Genomic DNA, 20,691 nt, shown 5'->3' with positions numbered 1-20,691 from the left:
ATATATATATACACACACACACACACACACACACAGGTATGTGTATGAACATTCACCGGTGTGTATGTATGCGCATGGTACATGCACAGGCATGTGTATGTGACTGTGAACATTCACAGATGTGTGTGTTTGTGTGATCATGGATATGTATGTGTGTGTGCATGCACAGGTGTTTGAATACCTGTGAACATTCAGAGGTATGTGTAGGTATATGTAAATACATAGGTGTGTGAGCATACATGCACAGGTATATGTGTTTATGCATAGGTATGTCAGTGAACATGTCAGCATAGATGTATTTATGCATGAGCTTGTCTTTGAAGCTCATGTGTATATACACATATGTGTGTGCCTGTGTGCGTGTATGTTTGTGTATGCACACATGCCTTCGTATGTACTTGCATACTTATAGAGACATATGATATCCTTTTAGGAACATTTTCTCACCACATCACACTGTTGGCAACAATGTGCTCTGCTTCTGAGATGCAAGCATGATAGAGACTTAATTCTTAGGAGCAAACTACTGACCTCTGAACTAAAGGATGCTGGCTTAGAAGGAAAACACCAAAGGGCTCAGAGAAGATAGTGAAGCTCAAAAAACTATGCATAGTAAGAACGACATCAGGAGGAAGAGATAATTCAAGGAAATGAAGATGGGAAACTGGGGGGATAGAGGCCCGAGATGGAATTAGATGGGAAGCCAAGGACAACACCGTAGGGGAGGCCTCTGGCTAGCTTTCAAAACCTGCTGACCTCTACATCTCATGACAAGCTATGCACCGATATTTAACACCTACTTATTCAAGTCATAAGAATAATGTACAGTACTCTGTTGCCAGATATTGTAATAGGTACACAGGACCATGACCTCCATGGCCCCAAAGTGACTTAATCTGATAGGTCTGACCCTCAGGGTTGGATAAGGTCTAGATCAGTGGTCTCTTCATGGCTGCATATCAGAACCCAATGAACTGAGTGTGCAGTGCTAATTACCAGTGTTTTGCCCTTTGAGATGCACATGCAGAAACTCTGAAGTGAAACGAACTCCCAAGGAAAAAATGTTGAACTGATGCCTTGGAAAAATACTAGAATCAACTGCACTTTAGATTCTTCAATCCCAATATATTGATATTATCGAGTCCTTATCATTTATCTTAGTCAGAATACTAAAGAATTTTGCAAGGACTTGTAATCATTTAAATGTGACCATAGAAAATGCAGAAAATAAATCAAGAACAAAATTTGGTCTGATTGGCAAGGTTTCTAAAGAACCATTTACCCTCTATCCTAAACTTTCTCTGATATAATGGTGAGATTTTACTGAGGAATGAAATATCTAATAGGTAAATCTACCAATTTATTAATGTAATCTTTTATGTATGTCAACAAAAGAGACTTAGCCCATTTCCAGAAAAGAGAAAGGTAAGTTGAATATTTAAATCATGTGCTGAAACACTAATTAATTGTGTTTAGTATTCTAAACTTAAAAAAATAAAACATACCAAGTATCAGCAGGTCAAACAGTTGTTTTATGTAGTAGCTACTTCAAACTCCCTCTATATAGTGTATGTTCACTGTTAGTAGGAGTACATGTGTGCATCTGTGCATGCAGGCAGATTTCTTGGTATGGCTCAGCCCTTCCACTGTGGTTTCTGGGCATCAAACACAGGTCATGTGGCTTTTACCCACTGAGCAAACCTACCAGCCCAAGATATGTATTTGCATTTGAAACATTACCATCAATTTGGAAATTTCTAAAGCTGTGCCACCTGTGTGTCTGGAGTGTATTTTTTATTTCCTAGGGACAGCAGAACAGGATACCCTGGAAATGCCTGCCTCAAGTGCATCTCACATCCAGTGGTCTTACCTGAATGACACTGTCCCCAGGACTCATGTCTGTGTAAACATAGACATCATAGGAGATTTCGGGAAAGGTTGGAGTGTTATCATTTGCATCCATCACTCGGATATTGACCACGACTGGCTCACTTTCTTGCACGCCATCAAACGCCGTTATCTGTGGAGAAACAGGACGCAGTAGAGACGTTGCATAAATACAAGAGCTAAGAAGCTACTCTGACACGCTAATACACTTTTTCTTTTTTAATGTCGACAAAACAAACCAGCGAGATGTGAATTGTAAATATCCAAAATGGTTTAGCGTGCTAAGGAAGCAATTACTGAGGAGCCCACGTGTATTTACAATAACTTTGAATAATGAGATATGAGGTTTTAGAAGCTTATGGTGGACCAATGACATTGCTGTCACTTTGAAGCCAGCTACATTCTGATTCTTGTTGTTGGTTTTGTTTTTGAGGCAGGATCCCTGTAAGTTGCAGCAGACCTCAAAACTCTATACAGGTGATGAGTGAATTTGATCTTCTTGTACTCCTACTTCTACTTCATTAAGTGCTGGATGACGGGCATTTCCCACCACATTTGATTTATACAGTGATGGGGATTGAACCTAAGACCTCACGCATGTTGAGGAAGTACTCCATCAACTGAGCTCTCTACAGTCCCAGTTACTATCCAATGCCTAATGTATAACTGAAGTTTTCTTCATGATCATAGAATTTGCATATAAGGTACTTTTTCCCGAATCGGCATTCTTAGATTGGTTAAGAAGCTGAAGGCCTATGTGATGTAAGATTTATTCTACTGATGTGTAAAGTGGCGACATAAGTGATTCATCAACATCCATTGATAACTAAGAAGTACTTAACAGGCTTCAGTCCTGCAGCCCTCTGTAGGTCATCTTGCCTGAATGACTTCTAGAATCTACTACATATCTAAATTGTAGTGGCCATAGGAAGCATGATAGAAGCTTCGTTCTCCTGTTAGGTGTGCACTTTGAGAATAAACTCCTAAGGAAGCCCCGTAACTTGTGCCTTTGTATTATCTCCTGTTTTTCATTTGGGATTGGGGGTACAATGTAACTTGGTTCTCTCTCTATGAAGCTAAGGGCTACGTGTAAGTGTTTGGCGTGTTTGTATTCTCCCATGACCTACAGCTATAAATCACGACTCTCGTGATCTTCCTTCCTCCTTCAATGAGTCAGAGCCAAGGTCTTTGTCTCAACATCACCGACCTGCTGGTGCAGACACTCTCTGGGGCTCCTGGATGCACTGTGGCATGTCCAGCAACACTCATTGTTTCCACCAGTGTATGTCAGAAGCACCCTCTGCACATTCCCAGGGGCCCTCTGGAGGGAGGGTCATTGCTGGTTGATGCTTCACCCAGCAGTGAGATTGAAAATTTACCCATACCTCAAAAGTTAAAAAATAATGTTTTATTTCATGGCCTTCACTTTATATCATTCACTCCTATAGGGTAAGATTTGGGGAAAATATTTTTTTTTTCTCCAGGGAGTAAATATTAGTATAGTTAGTAAATATAAATTAACATAAAATTTATAAAGAGTAAAAGAGAAAAATGAACATATTGGTATTTTCTCTTCTTCCTGATATGGCATGTTTTAACCCTTAAATCATTGACCTTGTCCACTTTAATGTCAGATTCAGCTATGTTGTCTATCAGTAATATACACATATATTTAAAAATTTTACCAGAAAGGTGTAGGTTTGCTGTTCTTCCCTGTCCACAGGTTGAAGCAGGGTGAGGTAGCGGGTGATACCAGTGGGTGTCACAGTAAAGACGGAGGTGTAATCGTTCAGGAAAAGGTGGAGCTCTGGATCTTTTGTCTTTGGAAGAAAAATACATCAATTAAAGAGGATTAACGTACAATGAATTTTTAGTTCATTATCTAAAACTTAAGTTTTGAAATTTATGATAAATACTTGTTGCTGTATGAAAGATCTTTAAAGGAGAGATATTCAGTTAACATTTGAATACAAGCAACCAAAGCCCTACATGTTAGCACAGTTAAGGCGTAAACTGAGAGACAACAGGAAGAAAGACCAGGAAACAAGCTAACTGAATGTACTTCTGCCGGTCACTTAATATCAAATTTTCTATGCTTTATTGGATCCAAGATGTAAGAAATAAGAAGAAGAAAGGAAAATTGGAGCCTAGAATCTCGGCTGTAAAATCTTACAGTCACTTCATTTGTAGTAATAAACTGAACATATGCGCAGTGCTGTATCCCTCTCACTTTTAATGTAAAACAGGGATAAAATTGGTAATGAATTATTCATTACCCATAAATATTATGCCTGCCTCTTTTTCTGATCTCATTTTAATACTGTAAAGTTCTCCAAAGCAAAAAACACAATATTCTAATTAAAACATTTCACATGATTTGCTAGAAAATATGTATATATAAACTTAACACTCGTCCCCGTCAAAGAGCCCAGGAAGATTACACTATGGGGGACAATGTTTTTTTTTTTTTTTTTCTTAAATTCAGAACTAAGATAATGAACACAGCATTGAAAAACCTTCACAGTTTTGCTCATGCCCCTCTCAGTGGTAAGACACTATCCACTGTTGTTTGGAGAAAAGACAGGCATGAGGTAAGGAACTTGGGTTCCTGCTTTGTACAGTGAACTGGAGGCAGCTAGGGAGAGCGTCCCCTGCTCTACCCACTTACGGAAATGGGTGATACGGGAGACAAAGTATGTTTACAGAATGATGTCACTCCCTTTAAAATACTTGCCGGTGTGATGCGAAATGTGTCTTGAGAACACTTTTCTACGTCCCTTATTAAATATTGATCACAGAGGATGGGGCAGGGGATTGCCAAGTGTGTCAACTTGGCGAGAAAGGTGAGACCTTGCATTTTAAGTTTTCAAGGTAGGAAGAGAAAATAACTACTATTTAAAAGTGGGCACACTTTGAGTAGTGGCGTGCTTTATTCAGCAGACTTCCCCATCTGTGGGGATTTATGTATATTTCTAATATCTTTGAAATAAATGCAATTCCTTTGATACTGCATCACTGTGTGCAGTCAGGTTTGTCTATGTTCACTTCTGTGCCCATGTTTTGGGTTTCAGATTGCTTTTCTCTTTCTTCCTTCCTTCTTCCTTCCTTCCTTCCTCCCTCCCTCCCTTCCTTCCTTCCTTCCTTCTTTCCTTCCTCTTTCTTTCTTTTCTTCCTTCCTTCCTTTTTTTCTTTTTTTAAAAGACTTATTTATATTTTGTATATGAGTACACTGTCACTGTCTTCGGACACACCAGAAGAGGGCATCAGATCCCATGATAGATGGTTGTGAGCCACCCTGTGGGTGCTTGGAATTGAACTCAGGACCTCTGGAAGAGCAGTCAGTGCTCTTGACCACTGAGCCATCTCTCCAGCTTCCTCAGATTGGTTTTCTATTTTCATTTCAGAACAGTAAAAGGGGAATACTACAGAGATTGGCTTTCCTGGCCTATTGATTTTTAAATAATCAAATCTATTAAACCATAAAAGCCAAGACCCTGTACTCTGGTGTCTGCAAAGGGGTCTTCTAGCTGACTACATTTTAGTATTGACTACATTTAGTATTAGCCCAGTTATTGGCATGCCTAGTGTGTAGGTTACATCGATTGAAGAACTACATTAGGTTCAAAAAAAATGAAATGATTTATGAAAAACTGATTTATATTCTTGAGAATTCTTTTCTCAAACAGTGCTATCAATTTTGGTGAAGTTCAGTGATTAATCTAGAGGTGATCAAAAACAGTGGGTTTAGTTTCACAAATGAGTGAATGTCCATAATTTTTCTGTTTATTTTTTAATTTTTATCAAATTTATAATGCTTTAAAATTCACATTATCTCCAGTTCTCTAGGCATGTACCATATTACTACCGTCATGTTTTACTCATGAGTGCAGGCTCCTATGGTGCAAATGTGTGAGCTTCGACACAATGTTTGCTTAACCGTTGTATACTTCTTCCTTTTGGTTCCTGGCTTCCATTAGTCTCTTGTCTCTTTATACCTACACTTTCCTTTAATTCATTCTCTTCCATCAACTGTCAATTTAGGAGGTATGGTCATCAATCTATTCATGTGTCAGCACGGTGATAATAGGATATTTCCAGGAGTATTAACTTGTCACCCTTGGTGTGGTTATGTGACTGTAATAAAGTATAATTCACTCCAAAAGGTAGTATTTTCTTTAGCGAACTGTAGGAGGAGGCAATGATTGTCCTTGTTGGATGCTACTCATTTGAAATCAGCCCACACCTCTGTATATAATAGTAACATTAGCTTATGGTCATCCTCTGTGTATCAGCGTCTTGAGTATTTTCCTAGATACTGAACCTAGATGAACACAGTATCTCTAAAACTCCCTATGACCACCTTACACCTTACATGGACCTATCATGTCACAGGACACGCTGCTGCCTCTTTCTCAGTTATTCTTTTACTAAAATAGAGCTTCCTTAATACATATGTTTATTTGCAACAGGAATATTTTATATCTTTATAAAAGGTATGTAAAGACTATTGCTAAATACCTTTAAAAACAAACATTTAGGGCGGATTTGGAAATACTGAGCAAATTGTCGTGTATTAACCTTTTAGGTTGATTTTAAGGTGAAGGCTGAATTATAAAATAAGTTTGTTTTTGATTTCTTGAATGAAAATGCCAAATGATTTCCATAGCGGATTTTGGTGTAGGTGTGTCAACAGAAACAGCACTAGTGCTTTAACAGTCTTATAGCTACAAGCTTTATCATTCTAGACCAAGAGCATTCAAAGTATGCCAAGAAATAATTTCTACTCTTCTCAGAAAATTCAGATGCTCCTTTGACGATCTGTGCTATGATGTCACAGTTTTGATTTTATAACTATAATTGCATTTTCCTATAGTTACAGAGTCAAGTTCAGGGAATATTTGTGTGTTTGAAATTCCTCAGACCACATAAGAGTCTAGACTCTTACTTCACAAAGTAAGATATGAGGATATATTTTTCCACATAGCCAGGAGATTTTATAAACAGACATATGATACCTTGCCCTTATTTTCCCAAAAGCCTTGGAAAGTTCATAAAGCAGTCATGACTCTAAAATGAACTTCAGTTTGCTAAATATAGAGAATTAATGAATAATATTTTCTTCTTTCACACAATATACAATTTATTTTACCCCAAAATACCCTTACAGTATACACCAAAAAAATGATTTCTTAGTGTATTGCTTTGTAAATTGTTTGGTATAGGGTAAAATAAACTCTAATTCACTCACAAAAAGAGGAAAATAAATCAACACAAAATCAAATGTATATACAAAATAGTAGATAAGTATTTGAACATAAAATAAAATGCCAAATAAACCTTCATTGTATAGACCTATGTTCACATGGTGGTTCATAAGATTTGAAAACAGACGTCTAAATGAATCAAAATGTTATCACAGGCATGCAAGATGATATGCATGTTTGCATATGGGCACATAAAACATATCTGTATATGTGCCCATATACATGTATGCATATTCATGTGCATATATGCACATGACAAAGAATGAGAGTAAGTGATAAAAATCTAATCTAACTAGTCAGTTTTAATAAATGAACAGTAGAGTCCTAAAGTACCCTAGATCAATACAACTCCACCTCAAATTTAGGACCTTTTAACAAAGAAATGCCAGGATGGGTTTCCACTGTCTCTCTGAGACTAAGAAACCACTAATATTTAAAAACATTTAACAGATTATTTGTTGACTAAATTTAGTAAGTGATAATAAAGTTGTATTGGTAAAGAGAAAGAACTGGAAATAATCCACAGCAACTGGCAACCACAAATCCAACATCTGGGTACCTACAGGAACTCCACCAGGTGGCACCTATAGGTAAATTAAACATGAAATTAACAAGCTAAAACATAAAGGTGAACACACCCAACAAATGCATGTAAATACACATTAGTAAAGCAGAGATTTGAAGAGCACTTAAAACTAACAATACTGTCCATAAGATATACAATCATATTTTTCTTAGACCTTTGACAAAAATATGAGAGAATTATATTTTATAAGTATCTACTTATAAGTACAAGATACCTTAAAATATATTGATTAAATATCGTAAAACATCAACACTCATCTGTTGAATGGCTGGCAGTTCACTATCCTTAAACAAGTCGGTGAATAACATCCGTTGGTTCTCACCATACAGAGAAATTCAACGTTGCCCAGCTTTTCCTGGCTCTGCCCCTTGAAGCATGGTGGTCTCTGTTCACAGCAGTAAACTGTGTCCATTACAGAAAGAACCATTCTAAAACTATACTGGCAAGAGTGCTGTCAGATTGTGTAAGTAAGCATTTCATGTTTGTGCTCGTGCCCTTAACCTTGACTAATTCTGAAACAGCCCAAAGGAATCTTCTCCTGCATGGAGCTCTGGCTTCTCTTGCTTGAAGGCAATCTCTGTTTATATTGGTAGCACCTGCTTAAGGTCACGCATTTCTATAGGTCTTATAGACCCTGGCCCTGCGCTGGCTCTTCTCATTAACTCTAGACACTCTCAGAGCAATATCTTACTGGGTAGTAAAGACCTTGGTGGTAATTTGAAATAGCACACACACACACACACACACACACACACACACACACACACATTATAGAAACTGTATAGATATTTAGAAACTGCTAGTCAAACTAATTTCTTGTTTAAAAAAAAAGATGTTTGGACTGCAGGAACAGAAATGGAGAAAGCCTGAGGGAAAGTAGGTCCAGTGACCGTCCCAAATTGGGATCCAGCTCAAGGGGAGGCTCCAAGGCCTGACACTATTTCTGATGCTGTGGTGTGCTTACAGACAGTTAGCCTAGCATGGCTGTCCTCCAAGAGGCCCAATAAGCAGCTGAAAGAGTGAAATGTAGATGGTTATACCCAACCAATGGGCAGAAGCCGGGGACCCCTGGAAAAGCTGGAGGAAGCTGAGGAAGATGGCAACCTCATAGGAAGACCAGCAGTCTCAACTAATCTGGACCCTTGAGATCTCTCGGATACTGAGCCACCAACTTGGCAGCATACACCAGCCGATACGAGGCCCCTAACACATATACAGTAGAGGGCTGCCTGGTCTGGCCTCAGTGAGAGAAGATGCTCCTAACCCTTGAGGGATCTGAGGCCCCAGGGAGTGGGGAGGTCTGGTGGGTTGGGAATGAGGGAGTAGGGACAACCTCTTGGAGACAGGGTTGGAGGTTGAAGGATGAGGAACAGTCAGAGGGCAGAGCAAGAGCGGGATAATGACTGGACTGTAAAAAAAGATTAAAGAATTAAAAAAAAAATGTTTGGAAGAAAAGGACCAGATGATTCAGACAGAAAAACACCTATCTTCAAACACATTAATGTCTATTTTGTGATTTATTTCTTGTTCCCATAAATGCAGATAAGTTCCCAACAGGACTTCCTTGTCTTGCTTGAGTAGGAGAGGATACACCTAATCCTGCAAGACTTGATGGGCCAGGATGGGGGTGATACACAGGGCAGGCTGCTGACCTCTTAGAGGAGAAGGGGAGAGGAGATGAGGAGTAACTAACTCTATGAAGGGGTCTGGGAGGGTGCCAGCGTTTGGGATGTAAATAAATAAGTTAATTAATTAAAAAAAAATAAAAGAAACAAAGAAGGACCAAAAATCTAGACAAGTACCAGAAAGGCAAGGGTGAAGACAAAGAGCAGAAGAGAATGCAGTAGGGAAGAAGTGTATGGAGGGAGGTGGGGGCACAGGAGTTGTCAGTATCCAAGGCACCCAAGTGCGCTTTCTTGTGACCGCAGTGACAAACCTCTGGCGCAATGGAAAGTTTTAAGGACGTTCGAGACAAGTGTTGTCCATTTAGCCAAAAGATGTGACATTTATATTTGTCAATTCAAAGTTTTAAAAATTAAAGCCAGGTGTTGTGGTCCAGGCCTGTCCCCTGGGGCTTGTGAAGTAGAAACCGAAGGATGGAGAGCTCAGAGTGGATTAGGGAATCAGGACAGCTCTGGGGTCTCATGCCTCCGCAGGACTACGCTGTGCTCCCCAGTTCCACTGGTAGCATGCTAATGTTGTTAGTATTATATTAGACTTTTGGCTACCAAGGTGTCACATTCATTTCTGCTATAAAATATGATGTCCTTGCTCTGCCTCCCCCTCCATAAGTTCCTAGAGAACTCGGGGTTGACTGGTATAGATTTTCTGTCCAGTCTTCACATCAAATCTCTGTGGCCAATGGAATAAATCACTCCCATTTTGCCTAGCTGGACTGTTTTCCACTCATAACAACAGGGTCAATACTTGAAGACCAGAAGACAGACAGCCATATGTGACCCACAGGGATAGGAACCTCACCAGCCACTAGCTGAAGAAATATACACGAATCAATGACCCCCAAGGTGTCTACTTGAGTAGTATGTCACCGCAATGGAAGAAAATCTACTTTTAGAAATAGGTTTTTTTTCTTTTTAATGATTAGTTCCTGATTTTTGTTTTTACTTTTTTGTTGTTTTTATTCATTTGTGTCTGTATGCATGTATATATCATATATGTATGTGTATGTGTGGCACGTGTGAGTGATATGTGTATGTGGAGTATGCATGTGAGTGATACGTTGTATAGTATGGAAATGTGCTTGCTTCTGTGTCGTGGGGGGCATACATGAATGCATACCTGTGTATGGGTATTCAGACTCACACGGGGGACAGAGGTCAAAGTCTGGTACTTCTGCTGTACCTTATAGTCAAGTGTCTTTTCCTGGTCTGGAGCTACTTTCTGGCTAGACTTTCTCTTTTATTTTTTCTTTATTTTGTTTTTGTTTTTGTTTTTGTTTTGAGACAGGGTTTCTCTGTGTAGCCCTGGCTGTCCTGGAACTCACTTTGTAGACCAGGCTGGCCTCGAACTCAGAAATCCACCTGCCTCTGCCTCCCAAGTGTTGGGATTAAAGGCGTGTGCCACCACTGCCCAACCTGGCTAGACTTTCTTTATGTGGGTACTCAGAATCTGATCTGAGGTCGTCGAGATCGCCAGGAAGCATCTCCTTCCTTAGCCCTGCTTACATGATTTCACTTTGTGATGCCATTATTTCTTTTCTCCATCACATATCGAAACAGTTTTCAATTTATATTAACACAAAACATCACCCTGGGGATTTAATAAACACCAAGGAAACAATTCATTGGCTTTCATGGGCAGAACAGCTACACTGCAGAACAGCTACACTGCAGAACAGCTACACTGCAAAACAGCTACACTGCAGAACAGCTACACTGCAGAACAGCTACACTGCAGAACAGCTACACTGCAGAACAGCTACACTGCAGAACAGCTACACTGCAGAACAGCTACACTGCAGAACGGCTACACTGCAGAACAGCTACACTGCAGAACAGCTACACTGCAAAACAGCTATTAAACTAAACACCCTTTTAAAAAAATACCTCTGTGGCACATGCCTTTAATCCCAGCACTTGGGAGGCAGAGGCAGATGGATCTCTGAGTTCAAGCCCAGCCTGTTTTACAGAGTGAGATCCAGGACAGCCAGGGCTATGCAGAGAAACCCTGTCCCAAAAAAACCAAAAAACCAAAAACAAACAACAAACCAACAAAACAATACTTCTGATATGGAATTAAACTATAGCACTATACAAAAATATAAAAAAATATATATATTCACTATGCTGACTTTGTTTTTGCTTTGCTCTGTACTTTGTGTAGCTATTACTTTGTACCACTTAGGATAAACACAGAAGATAATATCAACAAGTGATTGCCAAGATAGTCATGGAACTCACGTCTTCGATGTCTTTGTCCAGAGCTACGATTCTCAGAGGAGTGGTTAAGTTTAGGCTCTCGGAAATGGTGGCTCCCACTGGGGCGGATTCCAGGATGTATCCTTGATAGCTGGGCATTGTGAAATATGGACTCTGATTGTTTTCATCCAGTATTTCGATGTGTAGACTAGCAAAGGCAGGCAGTGGGTGGCCATTGTCCTGCTCAGCCTGAAAACAAATAAAAATTAGCTCTGATGTCTTCTGGAGTGATACTTTACATGGTGTGGGCGTGGCCTTTCTTTACTGTCAAGTCATTATAGAGAGACAAACTGCTTAATTGAGCATTGGAAAATATAAATGAGAAACAGAAGTGAAGAGCCTTCATAGCTTAATCTCCTTTCTTCAAATCTAGTATTCATTTTGGAAAAAATAACTATAGTAAATGATAGCAATGTTATGTGCAGTAAAGAGGTACGTGTATTGGTACACGAGTAGAAATACAGAAGGTGACTACACTTGGGTTGAACCTATGCATCTTTTTGTCTTTTCAGTGTCTTCTTATTCCAAACTGAAGATCAACTGCCGGCCGTGCTGTGAATCTGTGTATACCCAAGGTCATATATAAAAACCCTAACCCAAAAGGAATGATGTGTATGGTTTTGGGGACTAGTGCCTTGATAAAGGTACAGTACCTATCAGTGAGATTTTTGTCCTTAATAAAGAGAACACAAGTGGCCATGAAGAGGCTGACCTGTCAGCACTATTAGATAGACTCAGGAGGATAAGAGTTCTAGGACAGCCTCGGCTGTAGAGGAAGAACCATCCCCAAACCCAAAGAAACACTCGAAAGCTCTATAAGAAACCTGGGCTTCTTGCCAGCTCATAAGAGCATAGCACAGAAGTGCCAAATGCGAACGGATGCATCTATTTGGCCAGAATGGACCTGCCAGAGCCTTGTCCTCAGACTCCAGAGGCCAGAACTGTGAGAGATGCATGCCATTGGCAAGTCACCGGCACTATGCATTTTGTCGTGGCCCAGACCCAAGTCATTGTTTTTGCATAAGTTAATAGATTAAAGCTGCATTTATCATTCAGAAAGGGACCTGGAAAAAAAAATCCGCAGCTACAAGTGAAAGAAAAATCTCACCATAATTTTTAACAGTTAAGTCATCTCTAAGGTAATTTATCAGAAACACATTACCCCAATGTACTTGAATAAAACTGTACCAACTACTAATGTGTATGCTTATTTTTCCATTTATTTATTTTTCTTGGCTCTTTCTGCTTCATGTCTTTTGGAGTGGTAAGGAAGAAGGGAACTGTCTCTGAGCCCACAGGGCAGCCGAATCCATCTGGGCAATCAGTGGGGTCACCTGTCTCAGTCATTGCCCTTATATCCCAAACCTAGGCTTCTAAAATACACGTTCCCTTTGTTCATCTCATTTAACATTTCCGCCATCAAATAAGAGGGTGAACAATAAACCCCGCCGACATTACGTAGAGTCGATGACTTTGTACCAAGAAAATTCCCAGGATTTGTTACTCTGTGCGACTGCTGTTTGCACGTCAGATGGAGGTCCTAATTACCAATTTTATGGCATGATATTCGTAAATGGACAGCAAACTGTTATATCACACATTGAGAAACCTCCGTGCGTATTTTAACATATCTTGCCGTCCCTTCTTTGATGTTAGATTCTCTTTTGTACTATTATTTTATGCTTTTACGTCATCACGTAAACCGTAGAATGCAAAATAGCCCTTGGCGGAAGGTGTTCCGAGTGCCACTGTGTAATGAAGGTGACCCTGCAATCCACCTGTAGCTTCTTCACACAGACGTGGGTGGCCCTGACGTCATCAGTTCAGGGGTCACTGTACTTTCAGGGATTGGGATTAATTTGTGCTGAGCCATGGGCATTCTAATGGCTTCTGTGATGTCTTATGGAGCCTGCGGACAAGGAAAGCAGATGCAGCGCCCAGCTGGAAACAGAACCCCATTACAAAACAAACACTGCAAACACAAGGTTGTCACCTAGCTTCATGGCCTGCTGAAGGCAGGACTGCTCTGTGCCAGGCCTGTGGAGGCTGAGCAGTTTGCGCATGTTAAGTTGTCGTGAACAGGATTCGCTCTCTCTGCTTGACTCTTTTTGTTCTTAGAGCTAACTAAGTGCTGTCCAGAGATATCGACACTGGTATGGCAATGTGCAAACTGTACAATCTATTTCCTCTCACCCAACAAATACATACATATTTTTATGTGTGTGTGGGTGGGTGGGGAGGACGAGGGAGGCAGTGCAATTGTATAATAATGCAAGAGGCTTGTATTCTATATTCAAATTGTGTCATTAGTTTTTACTACCAGCTGTGAAGCCGGGAAAACGTGTATTATTTGCTTCGTGAAAACAAAGTGATTCAGTGGGAAGAAAACTCAAATTAGATTTTCAGAACAACTGAATTCCTACTTTCCCAATAGCTTTGAAAAATATGAACATTTTAGCAGTCGTTACGTACATAGATAGTGATAATAACGTAATAACGATTAATGCTTTTGGATACTATTGTACCTTCAGTTCTATCGGAAGCAGGGCAGATCCATGTCTAGTGATCTGTGTCCAAGCCCACATTTTTATTCTTATGCCATTTGCCTCTGTAGATATAAGACTAGATAAACTTCAGCACTAGGGAAAACTAACAACTGTTAATTCATGTTCAGTGCCACGTGGTATTTAAGACACAGTCAGGATGAGGTGAGACCTTTCCAGATGCTTGAGAAACCACACAAGGAAATTTACTGGGAGTTCTCTACGTTTACAGAACAATAGTGAAAGGAAGATGGATGGTCCAGGATGGTCCAGGAAGTAATAGGAAGACAAGCACTTCCTATGGAGTTAGATTTAAAATGTAGCATTGAAAGGCAACAATGTTACACTTTGTTCTTTATTGGGTCCAGGTGTTCTGAGGACTCTGGCTTCTGCTATTCAGCAGCAATCAGAAAAGGTGAGAGGTTTAAGAAAGAGATGCGAGTGAAAACCGTAGCATTTAAAGTCATTTACTCCCATAAAATAATGCTATTAACATTGGCAGGTGTGTGGTTGGAAGTAGAAAAGGGTATTTAGAAGCCAGAATTGGGGTGCTGGGAAGATAGCTCGGTGAGTAAAGTGCTTCCTGTGCAAGCGTGAGGAACAGGCATGAGTCCCAGCATCCCCCTAAGAAGCCAGGCACAGTGGAGTGTGTCTCAAATCTCAGCCCTGGGAAAGGGGAAACAAGAGGATGCCCAGAGCTCACTGCTCTGCTAGTGCTGCCAAATCAGGAAGCTCCAGGTTCCGTGAGGGACTTTGGTTCAAAATGTATGATGAAATTTGAAGAAGACACTAAATAATAATCTCAGCCCTTAATATGAGCACACACACACACATACACACACACACATACACACACAAAATCACCAACATACATATGAATACATATACAAATGAGCATGCACACGCAACACACAGAAATTAAAGACCCATGTTTGTTTGTAAAATTTTGGGTATAAGTATCAGTCTTAGAGAAAAGAGTGAAGCAAAACTAAAGTTGAAAATGGCCATGGGTGAGCCTCACACTATTTAGATATTTCAAGGACAAACTGCCGAAAGCACTCTAGTTGTCAAATTATGATATGGAAACAGCTATATGTTCTGGGCTCCTTGCATCCAAGTACTGGAAATACAGCATAATTTTTATTCTTCCCTTTTGAGACCTCTTACTTTTGGCCCAGGCTGGCTGTGAATTCTGAAAAATCCTTCTGCCTCTGTCAGTAAATGGCTGGGGCCACAGGCTTGTGTGTGGTGTCACGAATGATTTTCAGCTCTTTCTGTGCTGGCTATTGGTGAGTGATTTAACAAGTTGGATAGGCTAAGGATTAAGAGAGTAATATAAAAGAGCATTTAAATATGTTCCATAGAAAGAAAAATAGATCTTTTCCTAGGATGCTAAGAATATTTTTGTTTCTTTTAAATTTATTTGGTATGTGTGCCCATCAAAGAATTTTCTTACAATAACTTTTTCTGGTGTTTTTTTTGTTTTGTTTTTTTTTGTTGTTGTTGTTGTTGTTGTTTTTCGAGACAGGGTTTCTCTGTATAGCCCTGGCTGTCCTGGAATTCAACTTTGTAGACCAGGCTGGCCTCAAACTCAGAAATCCACCTGCCTCTGCCTCCCAAGCGCTGGGATTAAAGGTGCGCCATCACCACCCAGTCTGGTTCTTTTTTTTTTTTTTTAAAGTATGAACAATTAAATGCCTCACTAACCAAAAAGGGACTTTATTTATATTTATTGCATCTACAAAAATATTGGTGAAATGATAACTCTTTCTATAAAAATATGACCATTTTTTTAACATTTCTAAACTGATGTCTTTTTTATCTTTTCTTAAAAACAGAAAACAGATTTTTAAATAATGCATCCTGACTCTGGTTTCCCCTCCCTCCATGCCTCCTGGTTCCTCCCCCTCCCCTGACTTCTGTCTCTACCACCTCTCTTTCTGTCTGTCCTTGGAAAACAAAGGGCTTCTGGGGAATAACCATAAAGTACAGTAAGATGAAAAATAATCAAGACAAAACAACCAAACAGCAGGAAAAGAACCCAAGAAAAGATGAGACATAGGTAGGTAGGTAAGACGCAGAAGCCCACTTGCTTGTTTGTTCAATTCAGGAATTCCATAAAAAAAAAAAAAATCCATAAAACTGGAATCCATCATGTATGCACAAAAGATCTGTAGGGCGGGAGAGAGAGATACAGACACATAAAGAGAAACGAACAAACAAACAAATCTGACGTGCTATCACGAGGTAAGAAACCTCCAAAGATGTTTCTTATCAGCCATCTTCTGCCGGCCATGTGGTTTACCCTTAAAGCAGCTTGTTTTCCTCAGTAAGACTCCCTTAGCAAAAGCTCAGTTTTCGGTTAGCAAGTGATTATCAATTGGCGTTTTCTTCTGGGTTAGGGAAGGGGCATGCGTCCACTTCTCCTTTCAGCCCTAGCATGCCCTCTGCTACAGACACGTGCAGACCCTCTGTATGCTGCCACAGTCACAGTGAGCACATATGTGTTTCCATTGGGCTGCTTGGAAGGCTCCTTCTGTTCTGATGTCCTCCATCCCCTCTGGCTCTTACACTCTTTCAGCCTCCTCCCCCACGGAGTTCCCGAGCTCTGACAGGAGGGGATGATAAAGACATCTCATTTAGGGTTAAGCATTTCAAGGTCTCTCACTCTCTGAGTATTTTCTGGCCATGGTCTCTCTGTCATCTGCTGCCGTAGGTAGGAAGCATCTATGATGGTGGCTAAGCAAAGGACTAATCTATGCGTATAGCAGAATGTCATCGGGAGCCGTTTTACTTCTAAGGTCTTTTAGTAGAACAGTAGTATTTGATTTTTTTCTAGGTCCCTGTGCTATCTAGCCTCAAGTTCTTGGTCACCCAGGCAGTGTTGGGTATGGGTGTCATCTCATGGAGTAGAAATTAGGTCAAATTACATATTGGTTGCCTATTCCCACAGACCCTGTGACACCATTGCATTATCATATCTTGCAGGCGGGACACCATCATAGATCAAAGGGTTCATGGGGTGTTGTTGGCCTTTCTCTTTCGTTGGCTTGTAGAGGACTTTCCAGTACCAAGAATGCTCCCAAAGGATGTTTCATCCCACCACAGAGACACTTGCTCAACCATGCCTATTGCTACTCTATTTATAATAGCCAGAAATTAAGAAACAACCTAGATGTCGCTCAATAGGTGAGTGTATAATTAAAATGTTCACATACACATTTGGAATGTTACTCAGCTGTTAACAAGAATGAAATTAGGAAATTCCCAGGTAAATGGATGAAAATAGAAAAAAAAATCATCTTGAGTGAGTTAACCCAAACCCAGAAAGACAATTATGTGTGGCTATTAGCTGTTAAGTCAAAGATAAGCAGGCTATAGTCCATAGAACCACAGAGGTTAGGTATAAAGTAATGGAAGTGTGTGTGTGTGTGTGTGTGTGTGTGTGTGTGTGTGTGTGTGTGTAGATCTCCCTAAGAAAGGAAAATAGAATAGGCAGTTGTGAATGGATAAACGAGAGTCACTGGAGCAGGACAATCAACTGGGGAGGGAGTGAGGAGGGAACATAAGAAGAGGCCATTTAAGGGACACGGAAACCTAATACAGTAGAAGCTTCATAATATTTATACATATATGAAGGCAATCCAAATGAAATCTACAAATATCACAGGAGGCAGAGCTCTAAGTGGACATCTCTTGTTACGAAATGAAGATTCAGTATCAGGAATTGTTCATATCTCATAGAACTATCAGTTACAGGGGTCACATGGGAATCTCTAAGGGCCCAGTGTAACCCTCCTAGTTTGAGGCCTGCCTCTGATAGCCACACCTCTCTGCCCATCTCCTGCTATTTGCCACGCCTCCAACCTGGTTCCAGTTATATTCAAAAGCTCCACCTCCACAGAGTAAAAAGGAAGTTGCTGATTGGACTGAGATGCTGACGTACTTGGGGGGGAGTGGTTTTTGCCCCAGGTATTATACCTGTTGGGGGAACAAAGGATTATTATTAAAGTTTCAAGATGGCTAAGTATTAAAGGCTCCTGTCTAATGTTTTAAGGTACCTTCCTCGTGGGTAAGTATAATTTTGGCCACCCTGTCTCCTCCTATCTCTTTTATCTCTATCTATCCCTTTATTACTCCATTTCCAAAATAACCCTTTCTTTAACGTTGGTGCTGGTAGCCAACAGCCCAGGATGTTGCCAAGGCTTTTGGTTGCTTTTACAAACTAACAACAAGGCCCCATTGCTGAGAATAACACCTACACAATTCATTGAACATGGAGAAGTAGAGTTGGTGCCTACCTAGTATCTTTATCCTTAGAGTCTAATGTTCTTAGTAGCATGGAGTATTTCTGAGCATATACAGAGCACATTTTTGATAATTTTATCTTAGTCTTACCACTCAATTTTGGCACTTATCAGTCACAAGTGGCATGGCTCTATGCCATTATTCAAAGCAATGTGTGTTTCCAGTTCCTATTTCATGTGGCCTGGTGCTAGCATTTAATGCATTAGTCACTGTTAGTCATAATCCTGATCTTCTTTATCTGTTGTCTCACTGTCCACATTGGCTGGTGCAAGAGAAGTCAGGCCTTTGTTGCACGTCTTCTTTGTGTGTACCCCTCACTGGTCTGCCTTCATCCCTCATCTTGTAAGTGTTTCCACAATTTTCCATTTACATACTCATCTCACTTTCAGTTCTGAAGTCTATATCCAATGGTGCATTTCCCAATGCTGCATGGACATCCAAAGGGCATTTCAGGTGGAAACTTTCCAAAATTAGTTCCCAGGCCAACTGTTTTCTGATGGCTCCACCCAATCATTCCACTTTGATGGCAGTTTCATAGTGACTGTTCTTGAAGCCAAGAACATTGAGGTCATCTAATTCCCCCTTCCTCTCATATCTCATGTCTAACTTATGAAGAAATCCAGTGACAGTTATTTTAAAACACAGTCAGAATCCAAGCACTTCCAACCATCCTTATGCCACTGCTACCTTCTATGGACTATTTATGGATTATTATGGACTTCTCAGCCTTGTTCTAGACTTGTCCATTGGACATCCACATAATGGAAACACAATTCTTTTTGGTTGAAAAAAAATAAAGAACAGATTTATCTTTAATTCCCTAGTTTTCTTTTTCTCTTTTTTTTCTTTTCTTTTCTTTTCTTTTCTTTTCTTTTCTTTTCTTTTCTTTTCTTTTCTTCTTCTTCTTCTTCTTCTTCTTCTTCTTCTTCTTCTTCTTCTTCTTCTTCTTCTTCTTCTCTCTCTCTCTCTCTCTCTCTCTCTCTCTCTCTCTCTCTCTCTTTCTTTCTTTCGTGTGTGGTCCCATGTACACTGTGAAATGAAGAGCTTGCTCATGCTACACAAGCACACAACCATAGAACTGTTCCTAGCCTAACTTTATTTCTAATCTTCTTCAGCGAGTTCCAGACTGCCTCAGGTTCCACAAGCTCTGAATTACTGTGCTCTGTCTTGCTGCCCCTAGGTGGCACCACTGACATCCAACTGTGCTGTTAAGTTAGAGGCTCCTGGATTGTTCCTCTTCTGAAATGCTCTTCTCTAGATGTTACATGGATCAAATATCTTTTGATGCATGGGCTATTTGATCAACTTATTAATAAACACACTATTCTACTAGAATTCCGTCCATACTTTACCTTTTTAAATAACACTTTGAGACTCCTAAAATATTGCTAAAATCTTCCATCTTGACATTTATTATAAGATTCTTGCCATAGAATGCAACTTTCAGAGTCTGGTATGCTGACAAATATATTTTTGTCAGCACTTTGGAAGATGGGTTCAAGTTACCTCTAGTTCTTATCAAGAGTTCACAGACAAAGCCGGGCCGCATGGCCACCTGTCTCAAAAGAACAACAATCATCGTTAAAACCTAAAACACCTCCCAAATCCGAGATATATGACAATTTTATTATTCTTTGATGCTAATGGTTATTTCCCAAGTATATAGCACCTTCACAGCTTGGTGGTTCTAGCTATAATGGCATTTACTTTAGATAGGAAGGCATATGTTACAGTAAAACCAAGCAATTATATAACATGAAAAGCTGAACTAGATAGATGAATGTTTACCTCTCAGGCCAATCTAACCAATCTCACAACTGAGGTGAGTTCATCAACACTCCTGTCTCACAGAAAATTACATTGTACAAGACATTATTATCATGTGATGACTATGTAATGTAATATGTTCAAAATGTCAAACAACTCAGACCTGCTCAATAGGGGTTATTTTATGCACACACACACTCATATATATAAAACTATCTGTATACTTATATACATGCTATATTATATATATGTACACACATATATAATATATAATATATATAATGCATATGGATAATATATATGTATACATATATAACATATAATATAATATATAATATTATATATACCATATAACATATATAGTATGTGTATATATGTATATATATATATATAGTATC

At 39.7% G+C, this 20,691-nt stretch overlaps 1 protein-coding gene across 22 annotated transcripts in view; it reads right to left on the bottom strand.

Moving 5' to 3' along the window:
• The window catches only part of Pcdh15 (protocadherin related 15), a 1,206,525-nt gene that overhangs the window by 290,756 nt on the left and 895,078 nt on the right, over positions 1–20,691 (bottom strand). For all 22 annotated transcript variants that reach the window (XR_004112186.1, XM_031346915.1, XM_031346916.1 and 19 more), the window contains 3 exons: positions 11,658–11,864; positions 3,573–3,707; positions 1,871–2,020 (listed from right to left, as the gene is read on the bottom strand). Coding sequence is in view for 21 of the 22 variants with exons in the window: in XM_031346915.1 (XP_031202775.1) it covers positions 1,871–2,020; positions 3,573–3,707; positions 11,658–11,864 (492 nt within the window). In the remaining variant the exon portion in view is untranslated. The remainder of the gene's footprint in view (positions 1–1,870; positions 2,021–3,572; positions 3,708–11,657; positions 11,865–20,691) is intronic.

Source organism: Mastomys coucha, unplaced genomic scaffold, assembly GCF_008632895.1.
Source record: "Mastomys coucha isolate ucsf_1 unplaced genomic scaffold, UCSF_Mcou_1 pScaffold3, whole genome shotgun sequence".
NCBI classification, from domain to species: Eukaryota; Metazoa; Chordata; class Mammalia; order Rodentia; family Muridae; genus Mastomys; species Mastomys coucha.
The sequence above is the reverse complement of the archived record's forward strand: the minus strand, read 5'-3'. Positions and strand labels throughout refer to the sequence as shown.